This window comes from Cavia porcellus, unplaced genomic scaffold (assembly GCF_034190915.1).
Source record: "Cavia porcellus strain 051 isolate PalLab524CR breed Dunkin Hartley unplaced genomic scaffold, mCavPor4.1 scaffold_5, whole genome shotgun sequence".
Classification (NCBI taxonomy): Eukaryota; Metazoa; Chordata; class Mammalia; order Rodentia; family Caviidae; genus Cavia; species Cavia porcellus.
In genome coordinates, this window is record NW_026947488.1 from 68,566,999 (window position 1) to 68,588,725 (window position 21,727).

General features: G+C 43.5%; 2 protein-coding genes across 5 annotated transcripts in view; one reads left to right on the forward strand and one right to left on the reverse strand.

The window, feature by feature from the left end:
* Positions 1-21,727, reverse strand: part of Slc9a9 (solute carrier family 9 member A9) — a 691,893-nt gene that overhangs the window by 411,780 nt on the left and 258,386 nt on the right. The window lies entirely within an intron of this gene.
* On the forward strand, positions 10,881-19,753 carry LOC134476111 (uncharacterized). The gene is made up of 2 exons (XM_063249141.1): positions 10,881-11,383; positions 16,773-19,753. Exon 2 carries the CDS (start codon positions 16,840-16,842, stop codon positions 18,712-18,714), a length of 1,875 nt encoding a protein of 624 aa, XP_063105211.1. The 5' UTR covers positions 10,881-11,383; positions 16,773-16,839; the 3' UTR covers positions 18,715-19,753.

Below are 21,727 nucleotides of genomic sequence, written 5' to 3' on the forward strand. Positions count from 1 at the left end.
TATTATTTAGTTTGTATCTTGGCTAAATTATAGGGACAAGTACAAAATGCAAACATGTATACTTCTATATACTAGGGTACAGCCAAGGAGGACTTTATTTTACAAAAGAAGTCACAAGTTAAAGTGTTGAGTTTGGGATTGTTGAGTATCCAGACATAATTTTAATGAAGTATTTCACTGTAATCTTGTGTATAAATAAGATACAGAAAATGCACACAGTATAAAAGTGCCCATGATTGAGGCCAGAGAACATTGGAATTAAAAAGGAAGGTACATGTAGTTAAGTCAGTAGAGGATATCAAGAACCAGTCAACAGAGATAGGAGTAGAAATCCAGCAGAATGTTACGGAAGTCAAAGTAAAAAAGTTTTTAAATTCTCAGGATAAATAAAGTTGAATATTGCTAAGACAGCCATTGTGTTTAGGTTCATTAAAGGGGGAGGTGCTAAAGAGAGATTATAATGTACTCAAGAGTCCACAGAAAATGAGGAAATTGAAACAAACAACAATTCTTCTGAGAACTTTGGCTATGAGGAGACTAGTATTATTCCAAACATAAAAGAGCAGTTAGGGTAATACTTAAGATGGTAATAAAGGATGAGGGAAAATCTGTAAAAAGCACACATCTCATGGTATCTCAAAAACAAACATTACCAAAAATTCTCTTGAATTAAGATAAGTGACATAAAGTGGCAAGTCTGCTTTTGCATGATGGAATTGTAGGGAACTTAAAGGGGGCTGTAGGACCATATGACACCTGTAGGTATCAAAGGGATTAGTCCCCTCTTTTGTTACTGTTTCTCACATTCCACATGTAAATATTAAGCATTTATGGTAGTGAAAGTTTTTTTTTTCTCCTAAATCCTACAAGAAATGAAAAAAAATGAGTCTGACACATGGTTTTCACCCTCAGGAAAAAGAAGTCCTCAACATAAGCAGAAAGCCTAGTAGAAGGAGTTACATCCTATAAAGGAACAGATCAAGATTCCTAGGAGAAGCAGCTCTCTTTTACTCGAGGATGCAGAGAAAGTTTTGAGAAGCAGGTGGCATATTTGTTGAACCTGAACATTGCAAAGTAAGAAGATTGCCCACAGAGTTCCATCTATACGTGGAATGTCACAGATTCCGATTTTATTCCTGCACTGTAAAACCTTTCGTACTGAAGGTATTTTCTTCGTGAAATAGTAGAGAACCCCATGGACAAACAAATGAAGCCTTCCAAGCAGTCCAGGAAATTATTGCTGTCTTCCACACACTACAGAGATGAGGAGGAAAGTGAGCTCCACTAGCATACTTCATTTAAGAGCCCAGTATGGGTTTTTCTACACTAAAGAGTCTAGGAGTCTGGAAATCTACTGAAGTTGAAGTGGGTATTTGGTTTTCTTTACCATGCTGTATGATTCTCCTTTTCCCACTGGACTCAAGTTCCAAGAAAAAAGTGAAGGAGTCAATTGGATGGCATTTATGGGCATTTAAAAAGAAAACAGAGCTCCAACTAGTTTGTATGTCAAATATCATGGACAAGGTCCCAAGACAAATTCAGGTTGCCTGCTCTTAATTCTCTGTCTTCTGAAACTGGAGAAGGATACAGGCTTTAGAGGAGAAAGGTTGTGTCCGTGTGTGTGTGTGTGTGTGTGTGCGCGTGTGTATCTTACAGAGGAGGCTGGTTAGACAATGGGATAAGAATAATAGGAAGATGGATAACAATGCGAGGCAGGCCATTGTCAGGGCTATAAGTGATGTTGTTTAGATTGCAAATCTGTGGTAGGACATTTGATCACCCAAAGGGCCATAACCCAAATAGCAATAAGCCTGTCTTCTCACTATCCCTAATCTTTATTCTCTTCCTGCACCTTTCCATCTCATGCTTCCCAGAGTAACAATCTATAATTGACTATAGTGGAACAAAAGAAGACTATGGTAGGAACAAAAGTATAAGGGGAAGAAGTGGGAGGTAGCAAACATTTATTATTTGCCAAGCGCCATCCAATTTTCCCAGGGTGGACTCAAACTTATAATCCTCTTGCCTCAGCCTCCTCAGTAGTGGAGATTACATGTGTTTTATGTAATTTTAAATCTTCACACTCTCTCTCTCTCTCTCTCTCTCTCTCTCTCTCTCTCTGTTTCTCTCTTTCTAAAACACACACACACACACACACACACTCACACTCACACTCACGTAGCAGTTGGGCAGCCATCGTGATTCTTAATCCATAAATGGGAAAACCTAACAGGTGATAGAAATGAGATTTAAACACATTTCTACTCCATATCTTAGATGATTTGTCTTCAAACTTGACTTGTTAGAGTCTTATATGTGTCCATAGTTTTTTCAAGAAAGCAGAAGAGTATAGACAAGAAGTTGTGATCGAATACACTGTTATTTATTCTAGGATAGGATCCGTATCTCCTAGACGTCAATGTACTTGGAAGAAGGTTAAGTGAGTCTGTTTGTCACAGTACTGCTGCCTACTGGCCTGCTACTTTCTACAACCAAGACCTCCTCTTGGAACTTCAAAGAGCTCTGCATTCTTGGTGCTACAGCAACCTACACAGTTGCCAGCAAGGGGTCAAGGCTCCCTTTTATGAAATACTTCAAGGTTCTTGGAAAAAATATTACATATATCCTATACATGAATGTGGTATGAGCATAAACTCTCCTGCAATGCTGAAATGCAGGAGAGGTAGAGGTGAAAGGTGAACTACACATAGATGAGAATCTGAGAAGACATCTTGATTGTATACCTGTCACATCTAGTATCTAGGAGCATGGTGGCCTCTTCAAGGATGAGAGTGGATCATTTTCAGACATTGCAATTTCCACCTAGCAAATTGGCTGCTCTCTAACCTGTAGTACACTCAGGGAAGATGATTAAAGGAGCAGTGAAGGCAGTATTGGGCCCAGCCACACTCACAAAAGGCAACTCCAATCCCAAATGGCAACCTCCTTTGTAGAGCTGGTCAGCCTGCACCAACATACAGGGATGTGTAGATCTGCAATACCCTGAGTAACCTCAGTGCCTCAACTTTCTAACTCCTGGACATTAACCTCCTCCTTTTTTATTTTCTAAAAAATCATATGTAGCATTCACTGGATAGAACCACTGCTCTCCTGTTCTCCATCCCTTCCTCAACTTGTATCTCCAGCATCCATACTTTAACCCACTTTATGAAATTCTATCCTTTTTTTCATGCAGATCGTAAATTCTAGTCATGCATTCTGTGTGTGTCCATCTTACCTGGTCATTTGAAAAGCAACAATGCATGTAGGCTGTCCTGCCTTCTCTTCTCTTTGCTCCCATCTCCATTCTAGTTCACATTACTCAACCTTGCTTCATGCTAAGAAGTTAAGATGGGGCTGAAATCTGGTAACAGTAACAGTTTACAAATGTGGTGGTGAACATGGCATGCGTGCTGTGGCGGGCATGCAGACCACTTTCTGTTAGCACACAAAGTAAGTGCATGAGTTGCCTTTTCTAAACTAAAAACTCAGTATTCATGTTAATTCCAGTGTTGGCACATTGCACAAGAAGTGGGTTTGAAGTTGCAGTTTAGGCACTTAGTGTCTAAAATGGTCACCATCACTGGCTTAGGAGCATGAGTGAGTGGCATATGCAAATAACTGAACTACGAAGATAAAATGAGAAGTTCAGAAAAAAAAGCTAAAGATAAAAGGATAAAAAGTTCAAAGGAGGGAAAGGGGGAGGAGGCACTGAAGTTGAATCTTTCCCGAAAGGCAAATAGGATCAGACATGAGTTATAGAAGGAAAACAAGGAACAGAGAGTGTTACTGAGGGTAAAGGTGATGTAGTTGTCTAAACAAGTGGGGCAAATGCTCAAGGTGTGTGCAGCAGATGTAGGATAACTCAGTTCAATGAATGTTTCCATTCTGTATTACTATAGAGTGAAACTGTTTGGTCCTCAAATTTTGTTGCATATTAGACACACAGGACCTATGAATTTCAATTCCCAGCCTACACCCCAGATGAAGTAAGACAGAATCTCCGTCAATATTTGTAAAAATTCCTCCACTGTTCTAACATGTAGCTGGTGTTCAAAGTAAATATTGTAAATAACCATTTCCTCTACTCTAATGTCCATACCAAGGAATTAGGGGCCCATTAAGAGGACTGAGATACTGCATTTCTGATAAAGTACAGTTAGTGTCACTGCTGCTGATCCCAAGCCATGTTCTGAGAAGGAGACTCTAAATGAGTATGCAGTTAATCAAGCAAAATAGCTTCGCCACGTGTGTACCCTGGTAGAAATTTCCAAAAAGGGCAGCACTTTGAACTCACAAATGGAGCTTTCACGAAATGTAATTAAAGCAGGTTCACATACACATCAGCATTCAATGCCTACTGTTTGATGACTTAGTCCCCCTGCTGATATTTGGACGACAGAAAATTATTGAACAGCATTATTATCGAATAAAATATGAGGATTCAAGTTACTGTTTCTGCTCTTTAATTTGGAGCTCGTTGTAGAAAGGAGATGGAGGAGGCAGAAAGAAAAATATGTCACCATCTAAAATGTAAAATTTAACAGACACTCATCATCCCTTTGATCTGCTGCTCACTCCATGGAGACTTGTAGCCTTGGTGCTGAGACGCACCCTTTTTTGACACACAAGGAGATTGACAGGTGCTTTGCTTTCATCACATTTGATGATAGTGACCACAAAGTCCTAATGAGTTTTCAAAAGGTGGTAAAGGCAGCTCTGAAGATTTTCACTTTATATATTTTAAATGTCCTACTAGAAATTCTATGTCTGTTAAAGGAATATATGCTGATTAATAAAACTAATAGTTTTTTTTTGTTTTGGATTGAATTATATGAAGTTAGAAACTCTAATTATCGGTATTTATATGTATATGTATGATACTATACATACATATACATGGTTCCGTACACACACACACACACACGCACACATATGATGAATAATAAGCATGGGAACTTCCCAAAAATATCTCAAAGTATGAAATTCACCTAGTCAAAAGTAGGAAGACAAAAATTCCCCTACCCTATAGACATACATAAGACTTTTGATGATGACTTTTCACCTTTAAAAACACATGCATTGCTATTATCTAACTCTTACTTTTCCTGGGAAATAAATAGTCTCCTTTCATAGATAATATTACTTCCTCAAGGAACTTAGAAGCTTATCCAAATCCAAACTATGTGCTCTGACGTTATCCCTTAAGTTATGAAACTTGCATTCTGTTTGGAATCAGTTGTTTAGTTTAGATGAAAGGATAAAATCCAACAATTTAGGAATTACTAAGTCCAGAATCTTTTTCTAAAAATCTAGAAATAAAAAAGAAGCAAGATTAGTGGCTTGGTCAAAGTCACACTAAACCTGTAGGTAGTAGAACCAGAACAAAAATTCTAGTTTTTTCCTAAAGATAGTTCACTGGCAATTTCCAGAGGCCCTTAGCTGTCTGAGGTTTCAGCCTAAAGAATAAAATATGTGGATTGAATATAATTTGCCTAATATATCACTCCTAGAAAATTCTCATCTCTTTTCATATTTCTTAAGGCATGTTTATGTTCTCCAACTATACCCATTTGGAACCCTGAGATCAACTGTTGGTTGCCACAGGATGTAAATTGTAAGAAAATGCAACTGTATGGATTTTCCCAAGACAGATCAATTTTCCAGAAAGTAGCGAGGTCATAAATAATGTAGATGTTTTAAACATATTCAGTTCAAATTAAGATGTGATACTATTTACTCTATGATTGATGGTCTCAAAATATATTTTTATTATTAGTGACAAGATAGAATGAACAATTTATATTATGAGTGATGAAAATCAAACATCAATTCCTTTCCCTGATTCTCCATTTTCAACCTTGTCGATATATTTTTAAAATGCTTTACATCTAGAATGGAGGGCTTCAAATGACTCATTTTTATTCTGATGCATACAATACAACTTATTACTTGAAATTCCTTTGAGGTTGTAAAGTGCACTTCTTTTTATAATACTTCAATTCACATTTCAGAGCAAACAGATTCTGGTTGGGGTACTGTTCTAAGAACAGAGTTTACCCAATAATCAAATATAAAAGAAAACCATCAAATGTTGTAGAAAACAGTAACACAATATAACCTTTACTCTTCTTTGTGTGTGTGTTGGTGGGATGGGTACTGGGGATTGTGTCCAGAGTCTTTGCACTGAGGTGTCCCTACCTTCTTATTTATCCTTTATTTTTTTAAAGAAGGTTCTTCTTATTAAGTCACTAAGTTGCTCATGCTGGACTTGAATTTGTCATCCTCCTCCTTCAGTCTCCCAGAGTGCCAGGATTAAACACATGTATCACTGTGCCCAAATTAAAATATTTACTCTTTTAAACTTATTTCCTTACATATCCTGAGGTTGAAATACTCTTATTCTCCACTACTCCAGCAACACAAATATATGTTAAAGAAGGTATTTTGGTTTGCTACACCTTTTTATTCTCAAACATCCTCAACATAATATTAACTTAGACTAAAGGTACATCTATAGGAGGCTAGTACTAACTGATATATGGGACTAGTTCCAGTAATCACCCAGCAGTATGCTCAATGCAACACTATATAATTGACATAATTTACTCTTGTATTTCTATCCCCATTCACTAATCCCTATCAACCTGACATCCAGACTCTTTACACTATTAGGCATCAAACCAATAATACAGTTCTACAAAGTTCTATCTCATCTGAGTTGATTAGTCTGTGAATTCAGATGTAAGATGGAACTCAAGGGCATGAACCATCTGCAGATGAAGGCCAACAATCAATGGGCTAAAATAGTTAATTATTTCACTTAAAAACTCTATGAAGGGGGAAAGAAACATTTATTATTATCCAATTTGATTTGATCTATAGGATAATGCAGAAAAAAATGGTGACTTTCCTTTACAAAAAGGTTTCAGAGGAAGAATAAAGAATCAGCTTTACTTATTAAGCCACACATTTTTAATTGCATGACTGATATACACCCAGCACCCTGGCCAAGTGCTGACATAAAATGAAAGAAAACTGAGAAGCAATAGTGGGGTGTAATGGTTGATACACTGTGTCAACTTGAGAAGTTTAGTAGCTTAATTAACTCAGTAGTTATACCTATTAGGAAGTAGAAGACATGCCCTAGAGAGGCTGTTTAAGTATATTGTAATGGTTGATTCATTGTATCTATTTGAGAAGTTTAAAAGTTCAGCAGAGTAATTCAGCAGGGGGTTAGGGTCCTCATCTTATAAACATCCTGAGTCTGTGGGAGAGGAGTGCAGGAAAATCATGTGTGATACCTGCCCCAGGCAGGTAGCTTGCTCACAATATGAGGGAGGAAAAGAGGCAGTTTGTTCCTCTCTTTTTGCTCTTGTCGCTTTTGCCATCTTCAGCTGCAATGATACGGACTGAAACCTCTGCAAACCACGAGCTAAGTAAACCTTTTCTCCATTAATTTTTGGTGCCAGGTATATTTTGCCTACGCAATTAGATAAAAGAAATTAAGCTATAGGGAAACAGAAACAAATTTTGTGTAGTGTCTCCGTGTCACTAGAAAGTTCTTGCTATTTGGCAATACATAATTTCTTTCTCTCCTCTTTTCCTCAGTGTTTTGCCCATAAAATTATCATAATAATACTCTTCCTTTCTGTGTTGTTACCCAAGAACCACTCCTGAATGATCCAAGGAATTCTTTACTTCATTTAGGACCCAAGGAATTTTTTACTTCATTTCTTTTGTTGAAAAGTACAGAGGACCACTTAGCATTAATCATCTTCTTTAAAGAACTAATGAATCGAGAAAGGCTCCAGTTTAGAAATCATTAAGAGAAGCCTTTAATAAATTGTTTTCAACATAGGAAACAGGTTTTCATCTGATTTCACTATAGAAAGTTGCTAAGACCTCATTGGGAAGAGAGGACTCCTTTAAATAATTGAGCCTTCATACTAAATACTGAAAGTGGAGATGGTTTTGTTATAGGCATGTATCAAAGTGACTATCTCTTCCAATCCCACATTCAAACTCAGATCCTTCTGAAGAAAGTACAGAAGAATCCAAGCATAAGATGATCCATCCAAGCTTGCCAGAGGTCCAAGCTTACTAGAAAGTCATAAACAGCTTAGTAGGTTTACAAATTCACATAATGAAATATATATGTTGTTTCAATTCAACAAAACACTTCCAAGGCCAAGTAAAATAACTGGAAATAGTAAGAGAAGGCAGACCTATGGCAGAAGGAGCTGGAAGGTAAGGAAGTAACCTGTATCAATACAACCCAGAGACACATTAATGCCTTTGTATTCAACAATAGTCATATCTCAGCTACCACAGATTTTTGTTCAAAATACCCTTTTGGAAAATGCCTCCTAAGATGATGAGAATCATGTTAGGTGATTGCCTAACATGCCTTTGTTATGTGGGAGAACATCTAAAGGAATATGAACCCAGAGTTTGGAAAGTAAAGGCAGTCATAAGGAAATGAGAAAAAAGATTTAATTTGTGTCACCCCAAAAAGTCAGAAGAAAAATAAGGGGTGGTTATTACACAGAACCTGATCAACTTTTTGAAAAACTGCTCAAAGAATGCAGTGGAATAAATTATTGTGGGGGCAACAAGCTTCTTTCCCTAGAAGAAATTAAATATCCCTTAAGTACTGTATAAAATAGATATAGGTTTATTTTATAAGAAATACACATGTATATTAGGGAGAACAAATAGGGGGATGGAAGTAAATGAATTTTAAATTGATTTCAAACTCTAAAACTTTATGGTTTTATAAAAAGCTGAAAAAACATAGAAGCAAAGACCAAGATCAAATTGACAGTGTTTTGTAGTAGTTAGTCACTTATCAAAGCAAAATAAAAACTAGTGTAACAGGTCTCAAACTTAGGCTGATTTTGTTAATCACCATTCTTTTTCCTAAGTTCACAGTATCTTCTTCACAAGTGGTCAATTTGGAATTAGGATGAGAACAGATAAAGTTTCCTTGTCTGCATTGAATATCTCAATTTCCTCAAGAGATGTGAGGTAGCATTCACAAAATTAATTTAGCTCCTCAAGAGTGGAAAGAGATACATGTTGCTTTCCAGATGACCCTAAGTAGGACATCTATTGTTCTCTCCACCACATTTGACACCAACGCTTTTTATTGGATTTGGAGGAGGACCTCTGGCAACTCAAATTCACTAGCTCTTAGTCTGAGCCCAAGAACTTATTTAGAAACTGTGTTTTCCTCTAGTGTATCATTTCTTATTGAAGGTATCAATTCCTATCCAGAACACTGCAGGTCATTTCAAACAGATCTCTACCTTCTCACCATACAAAGTCCATTATTAAATTGTCATTTTACACTATTAAATGGGTTTCAAATCTATCCACTATGTAGACAGGTTAATATCACATCTCCGGACATTTCTAAGAATTCTGAAATGGTCTGCCTATATGTATTATTTTCTCACCAATGTATAATTAGAATGATGGCTTTAAAACATAAATTTGATCATGTAGGTCAATATTCAAACCCTTTAATGATTTTCCATTGCACTTAAATTAAATATACCCCCCTAGATCTCCATTATTTCCACCTTACTGTATTTCCCAAAAGCATGCTCTGTATGGGCTCAATCAATGGGCAACCGTGCTTTCTGGCTTCGAATTAGATTTAACTAACTGTAGTGCAAGGGTACTGTAAAGATATCAGAGTAGGGAAGGTCTGTAAAGTTGAGGTATTTTTCTTTATTCTCTCAGTTTCATCTTTTTTGGGTAAACATGTAGTTCAATCAAAGGTCACTTTCTCTATTCAGAAGGTCTTGTCCATTCAATCCTCTCTCCAGGTTCCAGTAGCCACCTGATCCCTTTCCCCTTTAGACAGCTGCAATGTTGCTAGCCCTGGGGAACTGAACAACCTTTTACGTTTTTTTTCTTTACTTTGCTCACTTCTTTTAATTCTTCATGCAATACTCTCTTAAGGAAACCATTCTGGGCATTCCTGAAAACTCACATCTCCTTGGTAAAAGCTTTTATAGTGCTTATACTTCTTCACTATCTCACCATAAAATTAAATAGTTAAATTATATAAGTGATTGTCTCTTGTCTGTCTTTCCTGCTAGAATAAGGGCATAGACTATCTCTGTCTTAGCCAAATCCCTAGATAACTTACATAAAAGGACTATTTATCAGATTAAAGGGATGACATGGATGGGAAGGAGGGAAAAATACAGATGAAGGTCAAGGTGTGATGGAGAGGCCCTGGAGGGTTAAAGACCACCATGAGTCAAGACTCCACACTACAAAGCTGAGAAGTGAAGGTAGTATACAGTGTCCCCTTGGTGTCATAGAAAAGCCGGGAGTGGTGGTGACATTAACAAATCAGTGAGATAAATTTCCCAAAGAGACTATTTTCAAAGAGGATATCTTCAATTAAATACATTTCTAAGATGTGAGATAACACTCCCCCCAAAGTCATTTTCTATCCTATTGCACTATCAAGTCATTACAAAGCATAGCAATTTGGCTGGATTTGACAGAAGTGTTACCTTCAACTATTTTCAAAAGAGAAATAATGCTTTTTTCCCATGACTCAACTGTCAGTGTCTTTTAGGATAAATCACATACAACTAGCCCTCCATATCTGTGGGTTCCACATCTGTAGATTCAACAAACCATGAATGGAAAATGATGTATGTGTACTGAATTTATACAGACTTTTTGTTGCCATTATTCCCAACACAGTAGAATGATGATTTACATAGTATTAGTATTGCATTAGGCTCCATAAGTAATTTAGAAATTACTTAAAACTATATGAGAGAATGTGCCAAGGACATGTATAGATAGGGGGCCATTTTATATGGGGGTCATGAATATCTGCTGTTGGGAGCTCGACCGAGTGATATGAGGCCTGTGGTGAGGAGTGAAGCCTGAGCTAGATTACCCCTCCCATCGAGTATGCCAAGATGGCGCCCATTTCCTGCTCCCTAGCTAGTAAACAACACGCCCTGTAAGCTAGTCTGCCCAGCAACAGCTGACGCTGGCCAATCAGCTCGTCTTGCCTACTTTGATGTGATTGGTCGATGTGTCCATATATATGCTGACACCACCCCTGGGGCGAGAAGACACACACCAAGGAGAGGGACTGCTGAGAGAAGCACACAAGGAGCCGTAGGGAACGGACCAGAGGAGGCTTCCCTCAGGCGGGATCCGAGATCCCGGGACAGGGCGTACGGAGAGAGAAAATAAATCAGAGGCTATCCGCCGACTACTCGTGTCGTGTGTTTTTTCCTGCCGGCCGGGATCGACACCGACATTTGGTGGCCCGTACGGGGAACTGATCACCCCCGAGGCGAGGCGGACGACGCTCCAGTATTGCTCTGCAGGACAGGTGAGTAGGGGATAAACCTGGGCTCTGGGTGGCGCGCACCTACAGGGCTTTTTAGACTCCCCTCAAGCTCACGTGTATGTGGCAGGTTAGCCTCACACGGTGAGAACGGACTCCTCAGTGACAGGCATGGGCAACTTACCCACTAAGAGTTCCAAGTCACTGGTAAGAGCGGTGAAAGACCTGCTCAAGATTTCAGGTATATCAATGAGCTCCAAGACACTTACGGAGTTTCTCCAACAAGTAGATGAGGCGGCACCCTGGTTCCTGCCGACGGGGCACTTGTCCCTACCTTGCTGGGAGAAATTAGGTAAGGATTTAGAAAGAGCAGAAGAGGAGCGCCGACTCCCACTTTCGGTTCGGCCGCTCTGGGAGATGATTCATTCATGCCTCAAAGGGGAGAGGAATGGGGCTAAGGATAGCGCAGATGGGCTCTCTCAGGCCCGCCGAGCTTTTGAAGGGGCCCGTTCGGAGTCCTCCCGAGAGGGGTCCGTCGCAGGGAGCGTGCGGAGGCGCTCGCGAGAGCGAGGCAAGAGAGAGGTACCCCCTGCCTCGGATTCCTCGGGCTCAGATACCTCGGAAGGCGAGGACAATGAGGCAAGTGACCCCCCTAATCCCTTTGCAGCTTTACGTAGAGACCTAGTCAAGATGCAGACAGACCTAGAGAAGGGAAGGAAACTCCTGAGCACTCCCCAACGGAAAGCCGTAGAGCCTTCCGCGCCACCCTGGGAGGTCCCAAACACCGGTTCCTGTGGTGAGATGGCGGCCTGGGGCCATCCTCCGTCACCCCCCCCATGGAGGGAGTGGCCTGGACCGTTGTCACATGTAGGGCCACCATCTTGTCTGCCTGGCGACCCGCCATCTTGTGCCCCAAAGACTGGTCGGCCATGTTACAAAGAGATACAATTTTGTGATAGGGAGGGACAGACATCTCATGGGGAGGCACCACCCTGTGAAAAAATGCCAAGGTCCCAGGGAAGGTATTTTCGTAGATGGACATTTAGAATGGAACAGATTCCTCAAGGGGCGAATGAGTATGAACAATGTGGGCTTTATCCGGTGCTCCTAGCGCAAGGCCAAGGACCCAATTACTGGGAACCACTGGAGATCAAGCAAATTAAGGAGCTTAAAAATGCGGTTGCCACATTTGGCCCTACTGCTCCTTACACTATAACTATGTTGGAGAATTTGTCTGCCGGTGGCTTTCTGACGCCCAGTGATTGGACCCAACTGGCTAAAGCCTGCCTGGCCCCCGGGGCTTTTCTGGATTGGCGCGCCTGGTATACTGAGTTTGCCGCCGAACAGGCTGAAAAAAATGCGGCTAGGGGCCATAGGGGGCAAAATGAGGATATGCTTATGGGTAAGGGTCAGTACGCTCAAGATCAAACTAGATTCCCTCCAAATGTGTATGAACAGATACATAACATAGGCATCCGCGCCTGGAAGCAGGTAAACAACACAGGGGTGGCCTCACAGTGCCTCTCTAAAATTGTTCAGGGCAACACAGAACCTTTTGTGGATTTTGTGGCCAGAATGCAGGAGGCAGCTGACAGACTCTTTTCAGATCCGAGTGCTGCTGCTCCTCTTATTAAACAGTTAATCTTCGAACAGTGCACCAAGGACTGCAGGGCAGCCATAGCACCCCATAAAGGTAAAAACATAGAGGCGTGGATTAAAATTTGTAGAGAAATAGGGGGGCCATTATCCAACTCAGGCGTGGCTGCCCTTTTAGCCGCCGCCTTACAACAGACAGGGCCTCAGAAGACCAATCACCCTGGTAAGCCCAGGGGATGTTTCCAGTGTGGGGATCCCAGCCATATAAGGAAAAACTGCCCCAAGACCGGACAGGGGGAGTTTATATCCAAGAGACAGGAATCAGACAGACGAACGGGAACCTGCGAAAGGTGCGGTAAAGGTTCTCACAAAGCAAAAGATTGCAGATCTATTTTTGATGCCCAGGGGAACCGTATTAGTGGCAGGGAGACTACGGAGCCAAAAAACGGCCAGAGGGGGCCCTCCTTACGGACGGGCCCCCACTCCCTAGACAGGACAACACAAGATGGCACCCCCCCACAGGGGCCACCCCCGGGCCAGCAGGCGTGGACCTCTGTGTCGCCTCCAGACTCCTATTAACACCCGATATGGGCGTTCAGGTGGTTGAAACCACCTCCAAAGGACCACTACCCGACAAGCTAGTTGGCTTAGTGATTGGACAGTCCTCCACAGCCCTCCGGGGCCTTACCGTGATCCCTGGAGTTGTAGACCCAGATTATTTAGGAAACATCAAAATCATGGTACAATCTCATATAGGGACCATAGTAATTGATGAAGGGGATAAGATAGCACAACTTTTACTGTTCCCCAGTCTCCATGAGAGACCCCGGTCCGGTCAACGGGTTAGAGGGGGTCAGGGACTTGGCTCCTCTAAGGAAATTTTTGAAGGACTTCATATGACTCTTGATAAAAGGCCCATGCTATCGCTCAGGATTAACGGAAAAAAGATAACAGGACTCCTAGATACAGGGGCAGACCGTTCCATCGTCTCCAAGAAAGACTGGCCCCCTAGTTGGCCTACCAACACAGCTGACAACACACTCCAAGGATTGGGGATAGTGGCTGCCCCCCAGGTTAGTGCCGTGACCCTGCCTTGGGGTGATGAGGAAGGTCACCAAGGACATTTTCAACCTTTTGTCTTGCAGCTGCCAGTATCCTTGTGGGGAAGAGACGTTCTCACCCAGATGGATGTCACTCTTACATCCACCTGCTCTCCCCAAGCCAAAGGGATACTCAAAAATCAGGGATATGTCCCCGGCAAGGGCCTGGGCGCAGCCCTGCAGGGCCGGACATCCCCCGTACCTGTAGAAAAAAGGGAAGGTAGACACGGGTTGGGTTTTTCCTAGGGGTCACTGAGAAACTTCTCCTGCCCGCTCCAATTAAGATCACCTGGAAATCTCAAAATCCAGTTTGGGTGCCTCAGTGGCCCTTACCCAAGGAGAAGCTTTTAGCATTAACTGAGATAGTCAAAACCCAGTTTCAGGCGGGACACGTAAAGCCGTCAACCTCCCCTTGGAATACCCCTGTCTTTGTTATCAGGAAGAAATCAGGCAAGTGGAGGCTGCTCCATGATCTGAGGGCTGTCAACTCACAGATGCAGCCCCTGGGGGCGATCCAGAGGGGACTACCAGCCCTCTCAGCCATCCCTCGGTCCTGGCCAGTTTATGCCATAGATCTTAGAGACTGTTTTTTCTCAATCCCCCTGCATCCAGAGGACACCCACAGATTCGCCTTTACCCTACCCACCATTAACCAAGAGAGTCCTGATCAGAGGTACGAGTGGGTTACATTACCCCAGGGTATGGCCAACAGTCCCACCATGTGTCAGATGTATCTTGATTTTCTACTGGCCCCCTTGCGTGAAGCCTTCCCCAGAATTAGATGTATTCATTACATGGATGATTTGCTAATCAGTGCAAAAGATGTGACTGAGTTGGAGGATATGCTTGGCCAATTGGTCAGGGCCCTGAGAAAGGCAAATTTACATATTGCCCCTGACAAGATTCAGGGAGGAGACATAGTGACCTACCTGGGCACCAAAGTCTCCCCCACATCGATTTCTCCACAAAAGGTAACCATCAGAACAGATAGCCTAAGGACCTTGAATGACATGCAAAAGCTACTGGGAGATATAAACTGGATCAGACCTTATTTACACATCCCTAACTCGGACTTAAAGCCCCTGTTCGACCTCCTGAAAGGAGACCCGGATATTGCCTCCCCCAGGGAGTTCACCCCGGAAGCCAGAGTTGCTCTGAGAAAGATAGAGGAAGCCCTAAGTACAGCTGCATTGCGGAGAATTGACTCAGAACAGCTTTTTGAGGTCTGCTTGTTGCAGACCGTTTCTCAACCTACGGCAGTGATTTGGCAAAAGGGACCACTTTTGTGGGTGCACCCTAAGGTCTCACCTGCCAAGATTATCGAACATTATCCGGAAACGGTCGCTTCCCTGGCCTTGGAGGCACATGGCAGGGCTATCCAACATTTTGGCTCTGCACCCCATGCTATTCGGGTACCTTATACCGCTTCTCAAATAAAAATCCTGACTGCTTGTATAGATACGTGGGCCATCCTGAGATGTGTTTTTCTTGGGGAGATAGACAACCAGTTCCCCAGGGACCCCATACTACAGTTTGTTACTCAACATCCGGTGATATTTCCAAAAATCACCGCGTCCACACCACTTACTCCTGCAACAACGATCTATACGGACGGGTCAAAAACCGGGATAGGGGCTTATGTGGTCTCAGGTATGCCTCCGATCAGCATACAATTTGAACCAGATCAACCACAGGTGGTAGAGTTACAAATTGTACAAACCGTCCTCGGGAAGTTCCCAGGGGCCCTTAATATTGTTTCTGATTCAAAATACGTTGTTAATGCCATGCAGGTCCTTGAGACTGCGGGCCCGATTAAGCCAACCTCCAAAGTGACTAATTTGTTTTTGTCTATCCAGACTCTGCTGATAAATAGACACAACAAAATATACATCACTCACATAAGAGCACATACGCGCCTGCCAGGGCCCATGGTACAGGGCAATGCGGCAGCTGACGTGGCCACTCGCCCGTTGTGGATACTCAATATGTTATCTTCAATAGAACAAGCCCGTCTGTTTCATGACAGATTTCATGTCAACGCCAGGACGTTAGCCAACCAGTACCACATTTCCAGGGCTGACGCGCGGGACATCGTACGGTTATGCGGCTCTTGCGCCACATACACACCCGTCGTATCAACGGGAATTAACCCCAGGGGATTGATTCCTGGCGACACTTGGCAAATGGATGTCACACATATGATAGAATTCGGATCTCTTAAATATGTTCATGTCTCTACGGACACCTGCTCTCATATTATATTTGCGACTGCTGAAACTGGCGAAAAGGTGTCTCATGTAATCAATCATTGCCTGACAGCTTGGGCCGCATGGGACAAACCAAAAATATTAAAAACTGATAATGGACCAGCTTATACAAGCAGAGCCTTTAATGAGTTCTGTGAAAAAATGGGGGTACAGTTAAAACATGGCATCCCATACAATCCCCAAGGTCAAGGAATTATTGAAAGGGCTCATAGGAGCCTTAAAGATATTCTACAAAAACAAAAAGGGGGAATAAGTCAGGGCCTGCCCCCAAAGGCACGGCTCTCCATGGCACTGTTCACATACAATTTTCTGAACCTGAATAACAACAATCACTCCCCGGCCATGGAACATTGTAATCCATCTCCTGGCAATAGGGGATGGGTGAAATGGAAAGATGTCCTGACGGGACAATGGATGGGCCCGGATCCAGTAGTTAGCTGGAACCGAGGTGCGGTTTGTGTTTTCCCGCAGGAACCAGGACGAGAACCATTGTGGGTCCCAGAACGGCTGACGCGTGTGGCGAATCCAACGAAACATAATGCAGGAGACACTCCAAAACTCAACGGCAGCGGACAGCCTAATCAAGATCGGTCCGACCAGGATATTGCTGCTCGACCGAGGAATACCGTATGACTTATGGGACACAGTAATGATTATGCTCTCGATAGTAATTGGCTCTCTTTTAGGGTACGGTGCAGCCAGAGTGGCTAGGCCACGCCGCCTTCCGGCAGCCCCCTTCCTTCTGGTTTTGATGCTCACCACCACTACTGAAATAGGAGCAGACTTGGTGTGGGCAGCAATACATCATCCGCCAGCGCTAGCCGCTATCTCCACCACAGCCCCCTCTCTCCCAAAGTTGTATGCAAAAAACTGCTCCGCCAGATTGCCTTGCATACCAGATATACCGTTAACCATCAGACCCATACGTTTTGACCTTCCCATCACCAATGACGTGGTCATTTTTTCCACTAATAGTAACCCCTCGTGTCACCGGGGATCCTGCGTTAGCTTCCTGCCCCTCCTTGTAAAATGGTACAATACCTCCCTGACGGTGAGGTTGTCTGTCCCATCCCTGCATTCGCCTGGATGTTTTAAAGCTGGCACACTTAGCGGCGGAGTCATCACTTTTAACTCAACCTGCAAACCCCGAGCAGCCATGCACACCCGTCCCGATTTCCCCACATGCCCATACCGTGTGTCCCCAAGCCGAAAAAGACAGATGGTGGACCTGTCACAACTTTCATGGCAGCCCTGTACTGTCGACGGCGTGGGAGTGACTCATCTAAACATGTCTTGGTGGTCCCGGTTCTCTCCTCCATCCGGTAGTAACAACATATTCGCGTTGACCTGGTGGGAGTCCTACCTGAGAGTGAACAACAAGTGGGCAATAAGCTTCCCCTTCCCCCTTAATGAAAATTGGTTGTGCCTCTCCACCGGAGCCTGCATGGACTTAAGACCCATGCTCGCTATTAACGCTTCTGCCTCTAATGGAACCACCAATGTCACCCTTAATTCTGAGGCTGCATGCGTAAAACCGCCCTACTTATGGGTATTCTCTGCTGACATCTCCTTTAAGTGCAGTAACCAACCATGCTTTACAGGGAACTGCTGGAATGGGTCTTTCCCGTATGCTATGTTGGCTCTTCGACCCCCACTGATGTGGGTTCCCTTTAACGAATCTGTTTGGGTTCATCCCGTCTATCAGCAGGACCAACTACCCATGCTCAGACGTAAGAGAGATTTTGGGATCACAGCGGCCCTGACAGCACTGTTCGTGACTCTGACTGCGACGGCTGTGACGGCTGCCGTTGCTCTGACCCAGTCTACGCTGACGGCTCAGGCCTTTACCAATCTTACGGACACCACCTCCCTGGCGCTGAGGGAGCAACAAGAAGTCAACCTCCTCCAGCACAACGCCATAATGGCGTTACAGCAGCAGATCGACCTAATCGCTCAGGAAGTCCAGGGACTCTGGGAGGTGGCTAACAATTTATGTGACGCCAGATGGGCATTCACCCAGTTGTGCGTTACCCCCATCCAGGTCAACCGTTCGGCTTACAGGCAATTTCAGGATTATGTTCTCACCACCTATAATTCTTCCTTTTGGAACGCTAGCGTGCGCCTGGATATGACTATCCGGCAGCTAGATCAGATAGAGGTGCCTATACTTACAGCCTCCTTTTTTGATGATGTCCTAAGCCAGATAGGCTCCTTCTTCAAACCTTCGTCACTTCTTGCGTATGGGATCATTCTTGCTCTTGTGATTGTCACTCTCGTGACTCTTAGGTGCCTGCGGTCGATAAGGGCGACCCAAAAGACACATATGACATTGATGATGTTGCTGGCCCAGAGTCAAGGGGATTCCACACCTAGCGTTTTCTGGGCTCAGGCTAGAAAGGCACGGCTCCTTTAACCAGTACGTGGCTGCCCTCGCCATTATTCTTACGGATGTTCTAGTATTATTACGTACGTCTCCTTCCCCGTCGCGGCTGCGAACTTAGACTAGAAGGACCCCACGCTTAAGGCGTGTTCCCATTGATAATTAGAAAATAGTTATTAGTGATTGTAGTGAACGGGGATTATGGTTGGTAATTAGTGATTACGCGGTTCCTCAAATGTCACTCGGCTGACCCCTCCGTGTCTCCCCCAAGATATAAGCTTTAAGAGTTGAGTGGGCAAGCCAACGACGGGTAAGACGGGAGAAGTTCTCCTGATCAACCTAAGACAGGCTCTACTCCGAGGGTCCTCTAGGGAGTGAGAGTTATGGCATTGAGATGCGAGACCAAGGGTACTGCAGTGCCATCCGCCTCGAGGGTTGAGGGGAAGGCAGGAATGAATGTCTATATGCATCCAGGTTCGGTTCACAAAAGCCTGGCCCTGCGAAAAAATGAACCACTCACCTTGAGCATGGTCCTGGCGCAAGGATATGTACGAGACAAGGTGATGCACAGCAGGGTATAGACCTCTACATTCTCTCATGCCTCGGCCTACGAAATAGGCCCACTCCCAGACACCTCACATGGACCCACAGACCACCCTATCTTAATAAATAAAGAAGGGGGAGATGTTGGGAGCTCGACCGAGTGATATGAGGCCTGTGGTGAGGAGTGAAGCCTGAGCTAGATTACCCCTCCCATCGAGTATGCCAAGATGGCGCCCATTTCCTGCTCCCTAGCTAGTAAACAACACGCCCTGTAAGCTAGTCTGCCCAGCAACAGCTGACGCTGGCCAATCAGCTCGTCTTGCCTACTTTGATGTGATTGGTCGATGTGTCCATATATATGCTGACACCACCCCTGGGGCGAGAAGACACACACCAAGGAGAGGGACTGCTGAGAGAAGCACACAAGGAGCCGTAGGGAACGGACCAGAGGAGGCTTCCCTCAGGCGGGATCCGAGATCCCGGGACAGGGCGTACGGAGAGAGAAAATAAATCAGAGGCTATCCGCCGACTACTCGTGTCGTGTGTTTTTTCCTGCCGGCCGGGATCGACACCGACAATCTGCAGATTTTAGAATCTGATTGGGGAGGACACTAGAACCAACTTTCATGGATACTAAGGCATGACTGTATTTAATGTCTTATTGAGTATTAGTAATTTACATTAAAGAAAAGATTAATTATAGTGTCCTATCCCAGAGTCCCGAAAATGGAAAAGGATGGACACTATTGGCCTCAAAGACTAGGCAGACTTGGGCAACTTTCCCCTTTCATGAGGCTGTCAACTCCAGGAAGCAGAAGGGCACTCAGAAGTGTCCTAAGTACGTGATGAGGGACAGTGCATTGGTGAGACTTTGAAGCAGCAAAATGCAGACTGCTGAAACTTTTAGCAGTTAGAGGGGAAAGTAAGACAGGCTGTTAAAGTAGCAAAACACTGTGTTCCTCCAGGTAAGAAAGTGGGATGGGCAAGTAAGCAGGATGAGACCAGTGCAAGCAAAGATGGTGATGGATCTGACCTATCACCGGCTGACCTTAACTTCCAAACCCACACATGCATAATAACCAAGCCCTATCAAGTCTGGAGATTCCAATCTTTTTGGAAAAAGAATCATGAATGACATTCCTTTGAGGCTTCATGAAACTGAAATGCCTTCTTTGTTTGGGCTGCTCTGTGGAGTATCCAGCTTTACTGTCTTTCTTCTGGGACTGCCTGTGGTGAAGCCAGCTTGTTTTTTTCTGTAATAAACTTTTACTTTATTTTAGTCTTGAAACTGGCCTCTCTATGGTTTCCATCTTATGTGCAGCTAAGCACTCATGCTAGCCAGTAACAGAAGTACTGAGTCAAAGTTAAAACACCAGAAGGTTAGTGTGTTGTCAGTGCCTATGATCCCAGTACCCCAAGAGACTGAGGCAGGAGGCTGGTAAATTAAAGCCCAGTCTAAATAATTTAGGAAGACTGTGGAGAAAGACAAAGAGACAGACAGAAAGAGACAGAGAGGCAGAGACAGATCAGTGTGAAGGTTCAATTCCCAGTATTACCAAAAAATGAAAAATAATCAGTCTAGATTAGGGTTGTCAAATCCAATGGTGATGAACAAAGGATTGAGACTGAGGCAAAGCAAACCAAACAAGCATAAAAAACACTCCCAAGAGGGGAGACCTAGTAAGCACATGTGCTGCACAAGGAAATACAGAGCAGGCAGCTTAAAAGAAAAGACTGAATTCCAGAAGGAGGGTGTATATTATTAATGCTCTTCATTTGGCTCTTTTGCTGTTGGCTGTAGGCATAGCAGCTCTGACCATAGTTACTGAGACCAGGATTGGGCAAAGAGTAACGGAAAATGATGGGAGGGACAGCAAGCAAATAAATCATAGCTAAGGACTATGTAGATCCTAGAGCTTAATAACACCTCTGGTGATGACTCCTGGAGTGGCTGTATCATGATGGAGGCACCTGTGGGACTTCAGGGATGTCCTTACACTAAGCTCATTCAGGCATCAGTGCCACTCAAACTGCATTGCAGACAAATCATTTGGGGGTCTTGTTAATATGCAGCCTATGATTCAGCAGTCTTGGAGAGAGAAGAGTTAAGAGGCCAGATTCTAATCTCAGATGACATCACTTATGTAGGTCATTGGACCACACTTTTAAGTCACACGGTCTTAAACCACACACAGTGCTGTCATTTCCTAACGAAGGGTACTACCTCAGCATCCTTTCTCTTATTTATTCCTTACCTTCCACAGAAGTTGTAAACTGGTGGTTGAATGGCAGTATTTTAAACATTGTTAAAATTAGTTTGCTAACAATAAAACTATTATATGTAAAAATTCAACTGTGAGCTTCTCTTGAAAAATATGACCTGGCAATGTTGGGCTGTTATTCCCGAGTGGAAGCAACCCATCAGAGCTGCTCGGTTGACTCAGGTGCATTAGCTGCACTTACTGCTGACTTAACTACTCTTAAGTCAATCTTTTACCTCCAA

Bases quoted from the DNA above. Each gene is read 5' to 3' on its own strand.
- LOC134476111 (XM_063249141.1), top strand. From the start codon at position 16,840: ATGCAGGAGACACTCCAAAACTCAACGGCAGCGGACAGCCTAATCAAG.